At 37.2% G+C, this 18,740-nt stretch overlaps 1 protein-coding gene across 7 annotated transcripts in view; it reads right to left on the bottom strand.

Moving 5' to 3' along the window:
- Positions 1 to 769: 769 nt before the first annotated feature.
- Positions 770 to 18,740, bottom strand: part of LOC149532531 (biotin--protein ligase 2-like) — a 101,461-nt gene continuing 83,490 nt past the window's right edge. For 4 of the 7 annotated variants that reach the window (XM_089807677.1, XM_089807682.1, XM_089807676.1 and 1 more), the window contains one exon: positions 770 to 1,326. In XM_089807677.1, the coding sequence (XP_089663803.1) occupies positions 1,281 to 1,326 (46 nt within the window). In that variant the 3' untranslated portion in view covers positions 770 to 1,280. The remainder of the gene's footprint in view (positions 1,327 to 18,740) is intronic. The other 3 variants (XM_089807679.1, XM_089807678.1, XM_089807681.1) reach the window with 1 other exon arrangement.

The following is an 18,740-nucleotide window of genomic DNA, read 5'->3' as shown; positions in this document are numbered from 1 at the left end:
GTTCCGTGTGAATGTTTTATTTGATTAATGTATAATTTGCAACAAACAATCAATTTTCTACAAAAGTTTAAAAGTTTTTGAATACTCTGATTCACTCCTCAGAGTATTTCCACTTCTAACACCTTCAAGTTCAAACAAAAGAAGGGTGTATAAACTTCAGAGATTTCACACCTCTCGGATGTTAAACTGAACATGTTCATGTGGTAACATGCAAAGACTTTTGAGTGTTGACATTAGATAGTCTAGATTACACATCAAATGTAGTTGTCAATTCATGTATACACTAGCAAACATGCCTCTGTTTTCATGTTAATGTTATTGGTTATTTGTAGACAATTAAAGTGGACTTCATGTCTGCAGTTCTGCACAAACACTGATTGATTTGGTGAACGAATTTTTTTTTGAAAACTGCAATGAAATGCAGTTTTTTATCTTGATTGCAACAGAAAAAACAATTGACATCTAAGCGACAACTGTGAAAGTTTCATATCAAATTGTAACTAGACAAACTCCATGTTACATATTGAAATTTCACAACCGGTACAATTGATGATCGTTGGTTTTCCCAAGAATGGAGTCAATAATAATTGTTAGGCAACATGCGTTGTGATTTATTGGAGACCTAAATAGATCCGATCTTGGCACAATTAAAATACTTTTTAAAACGCACGTACTTAAGAACCAAGCATTCCTTCACTATGGCCAAATACATCCATGAGATATAACCGTATTCATAACAACTTCTCATTTTTCCTCAAAATACAGTCGCTGACTTAATAATTACTGAAAATAATAATTAAATGATGGACCACAGCATTTAATCGAGTGAAAGGAAAAGATAGAAGTGTCATTTAGAGTCATTCTCCAACTTGCCTTGGAGGTAACGATAAAGGTTTTTAACATCTTGACATTTCAAACCTCTAAATTGAAAATGCATAAAAGACCTCAAGGATAGCATTTGTCCTTTGTATCTATTTATTTTATAGCTATGATTGGAACAAGAGCTTGGTAATGAGTATTGCACAGAATCCCATATATCTATCAGCTAGGTTAATCAATATTGCATGGAATCTAACGTATCTATGAGCGGGATTGATTCTCTATCTTCTCTTTATCTCCCTTGAGAGCATAACCTGCACGATAACCCCTCAGAAGCAACCAATCAGTACCATAGTCTCTGCATAGTAGACCTAGAATTTTTTAGAACAATATCGTCAAAAAATACATATTTTATAGACAACCGGATAATATGGATTAGATCTTGCGTTGAATGTTGTTCGTCAGTCTGCAAGTTTTTTCCTGACTAAGCCTTTAAAGAAATCAAAGCTGCATCACAAGATATGTTAGCATCAGTAACCTGATCTTAATTTAAATCAATATATCTCATTGTGAGGTATTGAAGCAAATCCACAGAACAAAATGAAATTATGCTAAAACTAATTGGAGAAAATTAAAGACTTACTGCACAAAATAATGAACAAAGAGTCTCACCAAACTGTGTACACGATGAAAATGCAACTTCATAGCATTTTACATAGCGGAGGACAAGAATGACAATTCAGATTCGGAAATAGATATATTCAACCAGAACAATCTTGTGAAATTCGGACTAACGAAATGAAGTGTAGAATGTAGACACATATCTAGGATATAAATAAATAATTTGCCTAAATAAGTTTTATTCCCTAAGGTATAATAAAGTATTAATTACATATCACCCCAGCTTAATTCTCTAAAAAAAGTAATAAATTATCAATTACACCATCATCCTCCCAATAATTTACGAGAATGGTGATAGGTTCTGGCAACTAGGCAAAGTGTAAAGCAAATAGTCTCAAAACAAATGCTGAAGTAGGTCTCACTGCATTGAACAAATGGATATCCCTTACAGAAGAAAGAACCCCCTATGAATATTTTTTGAATTCCCACTTCAAAAGTAGAGCGGAGGCATGATAAAAAGTTTTGGAGATATTCAACTTCATATTCTGCATGCTTATACTGAAATGTGCTTGGATTTAATCAGTAAACTTAAGTACAATTACAGGATGTGCCATTATGAGATCATGTCAACAAGAGAGGGACAACAAAAGGGATACAGGAGATCCATTATCCAAAAGAGGTGATTAAGCTAAACTTATGTAGTCATTAAATCCAGAAGGTGATGAAATTACAAAAGAGCCATCATCGACGAGAAGTTTTCCCGATAATGTTATCAAGATCCCAAAATTGAGATTCTACAAATAGATGTGAGATGTCATGTATGTAACCTAATGAGATGGATCCTATAGATATATGTAAGAATTTTTGAAGAAAGCCATCAGACGCATCTGGAGAAGCCATGATTTATGAAGCAATGTTTGCAACTTGTGATAAAGAAAGGTCAACTGAGTTGTTATCACAAGTAGACTGAGGTTCTCATGGGTCTCCACACAACTGCCAAAAAGTAGACTGAGCAGTAAAATGGCAGTCTAAGTGATGTTTTGTTCTTGATATGTTAGGTAAGTGTGCAAGCCATACAGATGGCATGGATAGTGTTTGTGTAGCTGAATCGAATTTTGATTGTGCACTGTGTGGCAGGAATATTCTCAAAGAATGTGCTGCTAATAGAATATTCTAGCAACTAACTAGCATAGGAACTCCAACAAAGTAATTTGTCAAATGGGCTAAAGGTGGAGGTTGCCAGTGTGGAATGGTGTGATCATGGCAACACAGGACCAAGCTGTCACATCCCCTATTTTCCTTCAATATAATTAAATAATAAATGATAAAAAAATAATAATAATGAATAAATAAATTATAATAAAACTTATTAATTACATTAACAATATAATGATAATAGAAGAATATTATAGAATATATTATAATACAATAAAGATATTATATAGCAATATCAACAAAAGCACAATACATGGGGTAGGGGAAGGGGGGCGGAGGCGACCGTTGCAGAGCAAGGGGAGCAGAGTCAACCTTTGCAGGCCTCAGAAAGTTCCCGTTTGCAGCAAAACATGTCGTCGATTGTAGACTTAGAGAGGACCTCCACGATTTTGGGAAAAATTTTCGAGGTAAGGTTGTAGTCCAACCAGCGAAGCCCTTCTTCATTAACCCTAGGTTCCAGATCCATAAACCTAGATTCCATCCCAAATCAGCATTGAATGACTTTGATTCTGGTCGAGGCATTTTGGGTAGGGCCCCCGTGGAAGCTTGCCATAAAGTGCCAGCGAGTAAGCAGCTTCCCGTCCAAAAGGGTTTAGCAACATCTCAAGGTCTATTATTCTCTGAGGTTGGAGAGTCTTCTATGAATCAGGACAAACTTGCTACGGATGCGGACCAGGAGCCATGGGGTCTAGAATGTTCAAAATCTGCTTTTAACTTTGAAAGTAGATGGCAAAAAGCTCTTGCTCAGGAATATCCATGTCAGAAACAGTGGCTCAAACCCGTGGATGATGGATCAAAGCATGGAAAATGAATCTTTACCAATTGGGTTAGCAAGCATCATTAGCTTCCTTCTTACGTGTCTTTGCCTAACTCCATTTATCTCTCCAAACCTAGATTCCTCTCATAACCTAACAACATTCCCTTGCAGGAGAAGGTTGCTCCATCTGTGGTTCGTGGAGGCGTCAATGAGCAATTTTTCAACTCAAAATATAACGTTCAAGTGTGGAGAAAGAAGCAATCAAGGGAGGGTCGATCTGATCAAACTCATGATCCTCTTCCTTTTGATCAACAATACCCCTCTATTTCTTTGCCGGATCATTCTCTTTCTTTGTCAGTGGATTTCCTAAGACAAACAAACCTCATTGGTAAGTTCGTGAATCCTAATCTCCATATTTCGGTCATTTCAAAATGGGCTTTTGAACATTGGACTGGTCTAAAGGACATCTTTTTTATTCACTCTTGCTCTTTTCATTGCTCTTTTTGAGTCAAAATCTGGGCGGGATGCTGCTCACAAAATAAAAGGCTGGTTTTGCAAAGGTTCTAGCCTTTTCACTATGCCTTGGGTTCCTAATTTCAAGCCTGATCCTTCACTCTGTGTTTTTATGCCTTTTTGGGTTGCTTTGTCTGCTTTACCACTAGAATACAGAGATCCTTAGATTGTTGAAAGTCTAACCAATGGTCTGGGGATTTTTATTAAGCATGATTTGATCCCTTTTGAACACCTTCATCATGATTTTAGAGTTTGCTTACTCCTTAAGCTTGCTAAACCTTTGCCTCAAAAGCTTTTTATCTGCTCAAAATGGGGTTTATGGGAACAACAAGTTTTTGTTCAAGATGAGGCTCTCGTGGACATTTGAAAACCATCTAGGTCATCTTAACACTTAGTGCCATTCTCCACCTCACTCTGATGTTCTTGTTTGCAAAGATTCGCATTCCAACCCGATCTATGCTCTCTTGTTGCACCCAATGCTCATATTATCTTTAATAATGAAGTCACTAATGTCTCTTGTTTACCTTTGGCATCCTCCGTAAGCAAGAAGAATATTGTTTGTTACCACAGTTTTGGGAAAGGATCGTTGGAGTTTTTCCAGCTTCAGGAGTTTATTACTGGTCTCTTCCAATCCTTCAGACAAGCTTTAATGAATCACATGGACTCAGTGAAACACTTATTCCTTTTGGTTCCAAGACCCCTTCCCTCGTCGCTTCAATCTCAAGATTTTGATGAAAGTTGTATACTGGTTGCCACTATTGAAGATTTGACACTAGATCTGATGCTTCAAAACCACCTAGTACAAATTCCATTGGAATACACAGGCTTGAAGTCTAATGTACCTTCTGATTAGCATTTGGAGAGCATGGCCAACGAAATGTTGTCTACCCTTGCTTCAAAAATGATTCAAGAGATTATTGCTGAAGAAGTTGTGTGTGCAATGTTAGACCACTGCTCATGCCAGGACTGTAAACCTTCTTCACATTCTGATTTTCTTTGCAAGATTTCTCAACCAGATGATTTCACAACAGGGTCTAAAGATTTAGCACACGGGATTCATGAGGAGGAGGCCATGTGTATAACCTCCCAAACGGATAGCGTAGATAGCTTTCACTCTTTGCAAGATCTTCACATTGCTGGTGACACTTCTAACACTGTCTCCAACTTGGCTGATCCCAGGCTGATTGAGCAAATTCAGTGGTGTGGTTTGCAGGATAATCAAGTTCCTCCCCTTTCTTCAGATTGTTTAAATACAAATTCCTCTTCCTTGGATGTGGATTCGTGTGACATTATTCAACCTCTTTCCAACATGATAACTGATGACATTTCTACATATCATTAGGGGCACGACTCAAATACACCTCTTCCAATACATAGTGAGATACATGATGACAACATAGAGAGTGACTCAATACCACTGCTAGAAATAGATCAGAACAACTTGACTTTTGATTCTCTCCAGATTTTATCGATCTCACAAACACCATCCCAAAAGACAACAGGCAGAAGAACCCCTAAAACTCGGGGTAAAAAATCCAAAGCTTCTAAAATTAAAGAGGAAATTGAAGCTGGCACCCAAAGCACACTTGATGGCAAGTTTGCATCAGTTAAAAGAGTGACAAGGAGAACATAATGTTCTTCTTGTCAGCAATGAAGATTGCCTCATGGAATGTCAGAGGCATTAATGCCTCTAACAAGAGATTAAGGATCAAAAATCATCTTGATTCTTTGAAGGCCGACCTGGTATTGTTGTAAGAGACAAAAATGTCACTAGAGTCATACTCCAATTCTATTAGTAAATGTCAATTATGGAAGTCTACTCATCAGCAAAGTGTTGGTGCTTCCGATGGTTCTGCTATTTTGTGGAATCCAAAAACAATTCAAGGTCAACCAATAGAGCAGAATGCTATTTTTCAAGTCTTTAAAGCCACCCATTTTGACACTTCTTTTACTCTGATTAATGTTTATGGCCCCTCTTCAACTCAAGATAAAAGGAATCTTTGGGCAACACTGACTGTCATTATTCAACACCTTGATGATAATAACATTTTGCTTGGGGGTGATTTTAATGCTATCATCAATTCTGCAGAAAAGTGTGGAGGTATTTGTCCTCCACCTAATGCAATGCAAGACTTTACTGCTTTTGTCATGGATAATAACTTACTGGGTATTCTACCTTCTAAGGGTCTCTTCACTTGGACTAATAAAAGGGTTGGTTTTGTCCAAATTACTGAGAGATTGGATAGGTTCTTGATATCTCAAGATTGGAAACTTCAAAATTTCACTTTTGACTCAAATTTTTTATCAATTTCTGAATCAGATCACTTTCCCATTGTTCTGAATATGGATAGTCCCTCTTTAATCTCAAAGCAAAATCATAGGCCTCCTTTCAAATTTGAAAGGATGTAGCTTCGCCATCCAACTTTTCTCCCTCTCCTACAACAATAGTGGATTTCAGCTCCTAAGACTATTGGAACTAAGATGTACCAATTTTCAAGGAAATTGAAGCATTTTAAAGGCCTCATCAAACACTGGAACATTACAATTTTCAAAAACATCTTTTAGCAAAAAGACATGATCAAATTACAACTTTCAGCAATCAATGATATTATTATTCAACAGGGTATGGATGAGGATATTTTTCCAAGCAAAAACAACTAGAAAGTGATTGGGAAGAGCTTTGCCATCGAGAAGAGGATTCTAGAGACAAAAATCACATAAGCTCTGGCTCAAGGAAGGGGACATGAATACAAAGTATTTCTAGGCTTCAGCAAAGCACAAAAGGGCAACCAATTCAATATTCTCAATTTCAAATGCCGAGAATGGTGATCTCATTACTGATGCTAATGGTATTAAAGCTGAAGGTGTAAGGTTTTTTAGGGATCTACTACATTCTTCCATTGATTCAGTCAATTCTAAAGCCTGCACAAATGAACTTCTTGAGGCAATTCCCAATCTGATTTCTGATCAAGACAATTGCAATTCAATGGGCCCCTTCACAATGGATGAGCTTAGACATGTTGTCTTTTCTCTTGCGCCAGATAAGGCTCCAAGTCCTGATGGTTTCACTGCTCTTTTCTATCAAAAATGTTGGCCCGGATCTACTGTCTGTCATAGAAGAATCAAGGAGAAATAAGTCCATGCTGAAATACTTTAATACTACAAATATTTCTATCATTCCTAAACTGAAAGAGCCTAAGACATTTGCTGATTTCTGACCCATTTCACTTTGCAATTCAGTTTATAAGATTATTACAAAAGCTATTTATTTGAGGATGCTTCGTTTCATTCCTTTCCTTGTTTCCATTGAACAAGGAGGTTTTGTCCCAGGAAGAGAAACTATGGAAGCTGCATTGGTGGCTCATGAAGTTCTACACTCCATTACTTCTGCCCAATCATCCAATTTCGTCATTAAACTTGACATGATGAAGGCTTATGATAGGGTCTATTGGGATTTCTTTTTTAAAGTCCTTCAAAAATTTGGTTTTTCTGTCAAATGGTGTAAATCGATTAGAGTATGTATTTTGGGAGCTTGGTTTTCAAAGATTATTAGTGGAGTTCCAGTTGGTTTCTTCTCTTCTTCACAAGAGATCAGACAAGATGATCCACTATCTCCTATCCTCTTCATTTTAATGGTTGAGGCTTTTAGTAGAATTATCACACATATAGCTTGGATCTTTGGCATGGGGTTCATATCATTGGCACTTCAGTCACTGTCACTCATTCTCTATTTGTGGACGACACTTTTATTTGGAGTAGCAACTTTTCAGGAAGCCAAACTGATCAAAAGTACTCTTGATCTATATACTTCAATCTTAGGTCAACAGGTAAATCCACACAAATCTAAATCTTTTTCTTCAATACAAGTTTGGTTATTTCTAATAAAATTGCCAATACTTTGGGTTTTCCAATTGAACATCTTCCTTCTTCTTATCCTGTCATTCCTTTTTTATGGGGACAAACAAAACATGTTATTGGGCAACAATTATTGAGAGATTAAAATCAAGAATTCTAGCATGGAAAACAAGATGGCTATCTTTTGTTGGTCGCATTTTGCTAGTTAAAACTGTCTTATTTGTCATTCCTAATTATTATCTTGCTGTCCTTGTTTACCATACTAGGTAAAGAAAATAATGCATACAGACAATAGATGAGAACAGCAAATAAGAATAGCAGAACTCCTTGTTATATTCACATACGCCAAGATATTACATTATGCTTCTGATGCTATGATGATTACAACGATTCCGAAGGGGGATATAAATACCATCCGAGGAACCTTCCCAAAGGTATCCGTCGGCCACATAAACATGTCGGCTACAATAGTAGAACCTTCCCAATACACACATCTCGATACACACCTTATCAACCTGACGGCATACATCTTGACACACACCCCATCCTGATACTGACGACATTTATCTTGATACGCCAACGGGATACATCCTGATACACCATCCTGATACAGTATTTACTAACGACATCATCCCCCCCAAAAAGAAAAGATGACAACACAACAAAAACCCAACAACTAACTATATTATTCATAAAACAACAAAAACAACATGGACTTATACATCATGAACTCAAAGGCTGTGTCTCTGACTACGAAGACCTGCTGTGTCGAAGTTGATACACCTGATCTGTCCAAACCTCCAAATCAGCTTTGATCTGAGAGTTCTCTTCCACTACTTCCTTCAGCATCAATGCAACCTCCTAACACTCAGCTTCTTTTTGATCACGAGTCTTCTTCACTGAGTCCTTCTGTTGAAGAGCTTCTACCAACCGTTGCTTCGCTACTGCTGTTTCACTTGCTGCTTCCTTCGTGCACTTTCCTCAAGCTGTACTAACAGTGCTGTCCACTCTGCTTCTCACGCACTCTGCTGGGTGGCAAGTTGGTCGACCATCTCCTCCCGAGCCTTCTCGGCCATCTCCCGAGCTTCCTGCCTAGCCTCTTCTCGTCTTCTCTCTGTAAGCACCAACTTTGCCAGGAACTTGCTCTGCTCTATGATGATAGCAAGGCGGTAATGAACATCCTTATCCTTCTCCTCCGCTACAGGTAGAGGGCTCGTCGCCTGTACCCCTTCGCCTCCCTGAAAACTGCGCCAAATGTTTACCGTATTGGGTAAATAAAATAATGCATACAGACAATAGATGAGAACAACAGATAAGAATACTAGAACTCCTTGTTATATTTGCATACGCCAAGATATTACATTATGCTTTTGATGCTATGATGATTACAACGATCCCGAAGGGGGATATAAATACTATTCGAGGAACCTTCCCGAAGGTATCCGTCAGCCACATACAACATGTCAGCTACAATAGTAGAACCTTCCCGATACACACATTCCGATACACACCCTGTCGCCCTGACGACATACATCTTGACACACACCCCATCCTGATACTGACGGCATGTACCCTGATACACCAACGGGATACATCCTGATACACTAACGGGATACATCCTGATACAGTATTTACTGACGACAGTCCTGAAGGCTCCTTCCTCAATTGTGAAACAAATTGAAAAGATCATTAGAGAATTTCTTTGGAAAGGGAACCTATCAGATGATAAGAAGATATCTTTAATCTCGTTGAAAGAGATGGCATCAACAAAAGTTGTTGGGGGCACAGGTACCCATGATCTATCCCTTAGGAATAAAGTGTTTGGGGGGAAATTAGTATGGAAAATGTATACAAAATCGGACAGCAAATGGTGTTGGATTATGCAACAAAAGTATTTGGATAATAGTGACCCTTCTAGAATTTTTTCCTTGTCTAATCTGCCAAAGGGATCTGCCATATGGAATTTCCTAATGTCTTCAAGGAAGGTAGTGGTAAACTAAATCTCATGGATTGTTCATAATGGCGATAGTGTTAAGTTTTGGTCCGAATCTTGGAATGGTCTCCTAGCATTAGCTATTTCTAACCATCTCAAAGATATTATGTCTCTCACCATTGACTTATGGGGCTCACAACTTCTAGATTATGTGTCTGCTATTGATATTTTCTCGGGTAAGGTTATATGGAGGGATACTATAGATCTTCCAATTGATGTAGTTCACAAGGATGCTTTGCAATAAGTCTTCTCAGAAAGAGTAGTATTTCTTTCTAATAAGCAAGATACTTTATTTTGGGCTGCTGCTACAGATGGAAGATATACAATAAAGGAGGGTTACAAAGTCTTATAGCAGTTAAATATCAGCAAAGTCCCTAACCGTGCTTTCTCTTTTTGTTGGAATAAATTTATTCTCCCCAAAGCTGGTTGGCTTTGAGGAACAAAATTCTTACTAGTGATCGAATTGAAAAACTCCACATTACACAGCCTTTCAAGTGTACTCTTTGTACGGTTGAAGATGAAACTACGGACCAACTTCTTCTAAGCTGCCCATTTGCTTGTGACTATTGGACTTTTGTGTTAAACAAGTTAAGTCTCTCTATGCCTCTTCCAAGAAAACTATAGAACTTGTTTCAAGCATGGCCTGTGCTTTTTTCTAAATCTCTTTTTTCTTCTATTTGGAGTTGTGTACTTGCTACTGTGGTTTGGGCTCTGTGGTGGGAGAGAAATAAATGCATTTTTCGCCAAGATTTTAACTCTCTACAAAAAGTCCAAGATGGCATTCAAAAATCGGCCTCTGAAGTTGTTAACATTTTAAATGCTAAATGTAATTATCTGTTCTCTTCTTGGGATGGAAAAATTATCAAGGAATCAGATGGTTTACTTGCTTCTTTTGGCTCTGTTCCAAACAGTAGCCAGAAGTATCCTCCAGATTGTTCATCAACCAAATGGAGCCCCCTTTCTACTGATTTTGTTAAGCTCAACTTGATGGTGCATCGAGAGGTAATCCGGGTAAATCTAACATTAGCATTTGCATTAGGGATCATGGTGGTATAGTGCAAGCAATTAAAGCTGTTCCAATTCCTCCAGACACTAACAACATTGCTGAAGCTCAAGCTTTGCTCATTGGTCTAGTGTTGGCTAAGCAAAGACGGTTTCATAAAATCCATATCGAAGGCAATTCCATGATTATTATTAATGCATGCATCAAGAGATGACTCCTGAATTGGAAACTAATGTATATTATGAATCAAATTTGGAATCTTTTAGACTCTTTTGATGACCATTGTATCTCAAATATCTAGCGTGAAGGTAATGGAGTTGCAGATTATCTTGCTAATCTTGGCCGTGATGATGTTAATTTTGAAGCATTCAGCCCATATACTCAATACTTTGAATGGCAACGTTTGCAAGAGCTTATTGAGAATGAGAAGTCTTGACATTTTTGTCAGCACTTGTTCACAACTTTCACTCTGTTTTGCCGCAAATTGGCTCCCTTCCCTTCCCTTCTTTTCTTTTCCTTTTCCTCTTCTGTAATTGGGCTGGGATTCAGAGTTTTCTTCCTAATTCTTTCTCTAATGAGCTCTCAAATCAGGTTTAATTAAATTTTCAGTGGTAGCCCACTTTTGCTGAAAAAAATTAAAAATAAAGATATAAATATATTAAATGATATTATTATATGGCAAATAAATGATTTGTAAAATGATGAAAAATAATGAATATAATGTTATCACTACAATAAATGATAAAAAAAATTATAAATAAGGTAGTGATATAATCCTCAACATATATAGAGATTTGGTATAAACAAGTTTATAAAAAAAGAAAACTTAAATATAAATGGTGTCATTACCAATAGACACATCTAATTGCATGTAGAAGCTATAAGGAAAAGGAAGCAAAGGGATAAGGGGAAGGATGGAGTTTAGACGCCTGATATAGGAAGACCCAGACATCCATAGAGATGAGCGAAAGGAAGGATTCACATATGTAGTGAATACATTCCAAGTCTTCGGCGATATAAATATATTCTCTGTTAACTATTGATTGAACCGGCAACCGTGTGATATGGATTGTATACAAAACAGAAAAATATAACATTTCTCTCGTCTTCTAACTATTTGCAGAGTTTGGCATTGACCTCAATACTTAGGAGGGGAATAGGAAAAAGATTAATTATTTGGGAAGTCACAATATATCATATTTTTCATCGTCATCATTCAAAAGGGCCACAATGGAATCAGACATATCTACAGTGAATGCTAAAGGTATCTATGCAGTGATATAATTCCAACATAACTATCAATGGCATATCTCAAAGACATCAGTATTATACGATGAAAACAATACAACAGTGAATTCCTTATCATCTGAAAATTATAGAGCACTGGTTCTTCTTTGAAAAGAATTGATGTTATCCATTACAATATCCAGTCTGCATGGGAGGGAACTTTGTACGGGCAGTCACATCCAATAGTTAGTCAAAATCCCAAAACGATAATCCAGAAATTGACAGGATACTAGTGCAAGGATAATCAAGAGAAGCCCCGTTAACCAGGTCAGACACAAACTATTTAGTGCAAACATCATTAGTGAGATTCATTTTCTGGATCACTCAAGCTCCGTAAACTTAGAATAGTATAATCTGCAAAAAGTGAAAGGTAGTGACAGAGCTGAACAGAGTAAGGGTATCAAGCGTAGACAGGTAACTCAAGCGTAGGGAAAGATTAAAGTTTACCTCGCACTATTGCTAGAAGTGTTACATAATAAACAAAGATATTTCAAAATATTAAAAAGGTGTAAAATAAAAACTAAATAATATTGAGAAAGGAAAGAAGATATCAATCAGAGGTGCAAGGATATAACTGAGATTAATATATATAACAGTAGCTATTTCCAATACTGAAACATCGAATGAATATCAAAATAGTTTTTATCAAAAGACAAAATTAGCATGAAGGTCATTATATTGTAAGGAGATCTACAATGCAAGTCTACCAAAGTTATTGATAAGACAGATCTATCAACAAATTTAAGTGTTATAGTACTTTAGATAGAACACATTTCTGATAATTCTCCCTATTCTTCTGAGGTAACCAACTAGGGACATTACACAAGCATCAGCAAAAAATCTCAAGTGCTACACATTTATCTCAAAATTCATGTCATAAGGATGTACACACAGAATAGAGACCCAAAAAATAGAGGTCTGGTCAAACTTGTCAAAATTCAACAATTTGATGAGAAATCTATATAGTATAACTTATTGGCTGCCATGGACATAATAGTAAGCTCAAAATTGATGCAAGCCACTTCCAGGTGAAGTGGACTACAAAAAAATTACAAATAATAAGAAATCTTCAACACTTGTTAGTTTAGCTTCTCTATGTTTGATTTTGACAAAAATGAAAGGCAAAGCAAAGTTTCTTACATGTTCTAAACACAATGGTTTAATGCATTTCACTCATAAAGGCCTACTACAGAAGTTGAATCTCAATAATACACAACTATTTCAACAATGTAATAACCCCAACAGGTTATAACTTCTTCAAACACCAGAAAAAAATTTTATACTTCAGTTGTTTGACATTTCGTCAAACACTTTGCAAGCAAGCTCTGATACCACTGTAATAACCTTGCTCAATTCCGACCTTAAAATGCTGATTGACGGCTCAAAAAATTTTGTCAAACACTTTGCATTCCAAGGGTCATATGACTGATATAACTTTTCAGATTGCTGCAATGACTCTTGTTTCGATTTGCATCAAAGAGAATGCTTACAAAAAAACTCCAAATTGTCTAAACAATGACCTAACATGAATGTGCAGCTAATTTTGACAATATTCAATACAAATATGAGACTTAACTACTAGCAATATGCAGCTACAGCAACTAGTAATTATGACAAATACTTTGGATGCAACCTAAGATGGCATTAATGCACTTATAACCAAGTGTCATTAATATAAACACTTAGTATGCAAAATTATAACATTATTTATGCCAAAAAGAGAACTTACAGCCAATTAATATTTTGTCAAACAATTGGAATGCAAACTAATAAGCTGATCATCAACTCTAGGTTTGCAATATAGATAGTTTAAAAATTACAACGCTCTTTCAATTGCAAAATCCTAGCCTTCCTTTGATAGTTGATACCAATAATGCCAAATGGCAAACAAAGACAAGTACAATGTGAAATAGTGAAGTGCTGAAGCTATATTTTGTACTTAGCTGAAAACCTACATTTCTCAAAAAATATGCCAAATGAGAAGTGAAGAACCTGATTGTAGATGGCTGCAATAATTTTCTTCAATGCTGCCCCTTTTGCTTTGTTTTTTTTTTTTTTATCTACTTTTTCCACTTGTTTTTTTCGGATTTGCTTTTTCCGTTTTGCTTTTTCGAATTGCTTTTTCGGATTGCTTTTTTCGGCCTGCTTTTTCGGACTGCTTTTTCGGTTCTGCTTTAGAATGGCTTCCTATAATTTCAGACCTGCTAGAAATGACCTCCAATAATTTCGGCCCTGCTAAAAATGCCTCCTGAAATGCTGAAATGCTGAAAAATGGCCTTAGGCCCAATGATGCCCTAGTTGAAGTGACTGAAGTATCACCTCCAAATGTGCAACCCTTCAGAAGATATTTCACTTCTCCAGTTATGCAAATCCAAGGGAGTTTTCATTCCCAAAGATCAACTGACTATCTGAAACCACTTGGCTCCACAATAGACTATGTGACTGAATCACAATTTGATGTCAAGAGAGAAATAAACAATTGGATGATTAGAATGAAGCCCGGGGTGCCTATTTATTCTTTTTCTCCACTTTCTCCAGAAGCTTCTAGAACATTATTTTATTTTATCTATTAAGTGACTTTATAAAATATTTTATAATTCAAGTCACTTTATTAAATTAATTAAATATAAAGTTACCTTTTAATATTTATTTATTTGATAACTTTATAAATAATTAACTTAATACCACTTATTTATTTAATTAAAATAATTAATTAGTCATCCTCATAAAATATTCATTATTTTGGAAAACCTAATTAATTAAATTAATTAAATCAAATTGCCTCCAAAATGGGGACATGACAAGCAACTCCATCAAAGTGTAGAAAATGTCTAAACAATGAATCAGGCTTAGAAGGAAAAAAGTACCTAGTACAAAAATAAATACTTACACACAAAATGATAAACAAAAAGCACAAAATCTTATTCGGAAAATTTGTACAAACTGAGCTTATAGAGATGAGGATGGTGGCTTGAAGAGCACACAATTATACTAAGAGGGAGGGGGTGGATGGTGTGAATCAATATGAAAATAAATTCTACAATTTTAAAACTTTTGTCCAAAAAATTACTTCAAATACTAAAATTATTAATTAACAATGATGCACATGAACACAATGTTTATGTGGAAGCCCAATGCAGGAGAAAACCACAACAAATAATTGCTTTATACATAAACTTTTCTTTTACAATGTTTTGTAGGCTCCAACCCCTATGCTTATGAGCACAGACTCACTGGAAGCTTCAACTCCCACACTTCGTAGTCACCGACCTACAGGAAGCACCAACCCCTACTTTGTCTTCGTAAGCACCAACCCATTGCACACAAACTTCTTTTCCACCTCAGCAATGTTGCTTACTCAATTGATGATGGATATCTTTAACACACAATTTCTCTTCTTATATATGTATAAATATTTTAACTTTGCGACTTATATTTCTTCTATTTTATCTCCTAACAATCAACCTCTAATAAAAATATTTTTTCTTTTGTTTACACCACATACTCTGCTATGTGTGTGTGTTAGATTTTATTGTGATTATATATTTTCCTTTTTGCTCCTCACATTTCTCTAACTTCTGACTTCTCATTCATTTCCACACACACTTCTTTTTAATCATTCATGTCTTGATTCAATTCACACCTCTTTCACGGTAAGATCACTTTTCTTTTTTTGATCAGTAACATTTGATTATTTTATTAATATTAAAGCTGATTACAACTGAATTACATAAAAAGATAGCATATTGCTATCAACAACCATCATATATCATAACTTCTACATTGATCAACTATGGTTGCCCCCAAAAATTCAAACTCATCAACCCCCCATCACTGTTCAACCATGGGATCAACCCCATTAGCACTCTGAATCCAAAAAACGACACTAACTAGACCATATGCCCATACTAGGTACTAGCAAATAACCATCTTGAAAGTAAGGCCGCCCCTTACCACTAACTACTGACATCAACAAAAAAAGAGAGACTGCAACACAAATCATCAAAACATCACACCTCAATCACAGGAACCACATAGCAGCCTCTTCTTCTAAAAAGTTTGGAATGCCCCACTCTGGGTTCTCGATCAATGACACCGTCGCTCTTGGCCTTTGTAAACACTGAAGTAGAGAAACATCCACTGCGACTATAAGAGGACCCTTACTTCGCACATATCGCCCCCTCTTGCCACCTTGCTTCACTGCCTCGCTTCCACCCCTCTGCTTAGTCGGGAGCTACCGCCTAATCAACGATCTCCCATCAAAATCCATCAGAGCATTGGACTTGTGAGAGGTAGACTTACATTGACCACTTCCGTAGACTACTCGCCTCCCTATTTCAAACACGCTCTACCACATATTCCTTGACTTTCTCCTAGCCCTCATCCACTTTTGGCAGCTGAACACATGCGGATAAGCAGAAGACCAAATAATCGATGGTTGAATCAAAGAATTCCTGACACCAATCATTCGCCACGGACCACTCCCCATATCCAAGCCCTTTCCCATCACAGCTCGATCTACAATCTCCTCCACACCCTCCGCCCATTGAGGCTCCAGACATTTTTTCGCAATGTACCTCACCTCCTTACTCAACCCCACCATGAGACCCATCGCTAGAAACAATGATGCCAAGTTAGTATTAAACCTTGGACGCTAGTAGTCCTCCAAATACTCAAGGCCAAACATCAGAGAGATCGCCTTCCAAAACTCCTTGTCCTAAAATTGAAAAACATTCCCAATCCGATGCCCCGAAACTTGACTTGTGAAGCCAGGAATTTGCCCAACCGGCTTTAAGCTGAAATTTGCTTCCATACTCTTCATTACCCAAACAAAAACTGTCCAATTTCGCATAAGAGATTGGTCTATCTAGTCCTTCTCATAACATTTCATAACCCTGACGCGAAATGCATAAGGAAAAATAATGGCACATTGAATCTCACACATGGCCAGCTGCCCCTTCGTACTCGAATCTAATCCTCAGACTCTGCCTTATTCTTTGTCAATCTTCACTTGGAATGCTCATCCAATTTTTTCAAGGGGTTGGGTAGGTTTAAAACATCTAACACTACTCACACTTCATCATGCTCCAAATTAATAGAGTGAAAGTTTTTGAACATTTCAAACTTTCCTTCCAAAGACCCAAAGGCACCTACATTAGCCAACTTATCTTCTATTCCACTGGCTTCTCTAATAATTTGGGTCACCTAAAAGTCCTCAATCTCTGAAAGAGGTGATCTGACTTTTTTGATATATTTGTCTAACTCCCACATATCCAAATGACCTTTAATTATGTCGTTTATCACAATTTGAGAACCGCCTTATAGATGAATCTTTTTGTATCCCAATTTGATGCCCATTAGAATAGCCTCTACCGTTGCTTGACACTCTACTACTTTATTAGTCCCATCTACTAATCTTTTCACCCCAAGTGCTATCATATTTCCTTTCTCATCCCTTTCCATGAAACCACACCCCAAAGTTCTATGATTGCCCCTAGAGGCACCGTCGAAGTTAATCTTCACCCACCCCTTCTTTGGTGGACACCATACTTATTGCACAAACCCTTCATGTGCCCGTTCTCCTTACACTCTATGCACCACATTTCTCCCTTATCACTTTGTCCTGCACTTCCCTTAATTACTTGAAATTCCTTCATCATTTGTTCCATATTCTTTTGAAGAGCTCACACCTTCTTGTTCAACTCGTCATCGCTGCTGCTCTCTCTAGATGATTCATCACTCTTTGATGAGGACTTAATTTTCTTCTTCTTAGAAGTTTTGTCTTCGCTCTCCAAGTTCATGGCTCTGTCATAGGCATCCACGTATGACATTGACAATACTATCTTCATTTTCTTTCCGAGGGAAGGCTTTAATCCCTCCACAAACCATCTCTTTTTCAATTCATTGGCTGGTTGGGTCTCCATCTTCTCGAGAAGCCCTTTAAGCCTCTTGTTGTATGCTTGTATTGTTTCCTTCTTTCTTTGTTTGTCATTGTAGATTTTGGGAACTATTTCGTTGTTGTCTCGACGCAATCCAAACTCAACCTGATATTCCTCTTGAGGTTATCCCATCACCATGTATTTATTTTTCCTTTATCCATGTTGGAGTACCAATCAATGACAATTGCTCATAAGGTCGCTAAAAATTGTTGGAACCATTCATCTTTGTCTGTGACTTTGTTCACCATCCAAATGGTTTCCCAGGTCCGATACTGCCTTATAGGATCTTCCTTCTTGTCACCATCAAATTTTGATAGTTTTTGGTTTTGCAATGAAATAATTTTGTTTTGGCTGCCTCTAGTGGGTTGTACCCCCGAGTTGGTTGGGTTCAATCTTGAAGGGTTGTGTTGACCACCATGCGGTGTCCCTCCGACACTCCTCATTACCCCAATGTCCTTAACTTCTCTAGCCTCTTCTCCCCCTTCCTTTGGGCTTCCCTTGCCTCACTACGCAGTGTAAGGGTTAAACTACCTAATTGACACCTTGTCTCCTCTATTAAGTCATTGTCGCCAACCTGGTGTTGTCTACTACATTCCTAGCGATATTCTTTCCTACCGTATTGTACTCCTTGGGCTTCTTCACCTACGGCAATACCAACTTGGTTTCCTTTTGTCAACCCTTCTTGTAGTCCTTCGAGAAGTGTCTTCAACTGTCCCCTTCGCTCTGCCTGCTACTATA

Source organism: Cupressus sempervirens, chromosome 10 (assembly GCF_028749045.1).
Source record: "Cupressus sempervirens isolate cs-2001-9-10 chromosome 10, ASM2874904v1, whole genome shotgun sequence".
Classification (NCBI taxonomy): domain Eukaryota; kingdom Viridiplantae; phylum Streptophyta; class Pinopsida; order Cupressales; family Cupressaceae; genus Cupressus; species Cupressus sempervirens.
Note: the sequence above shows the minus strand (reverse complement) of the source record. Positions and strands in the feature narration are given on the sequence as shown.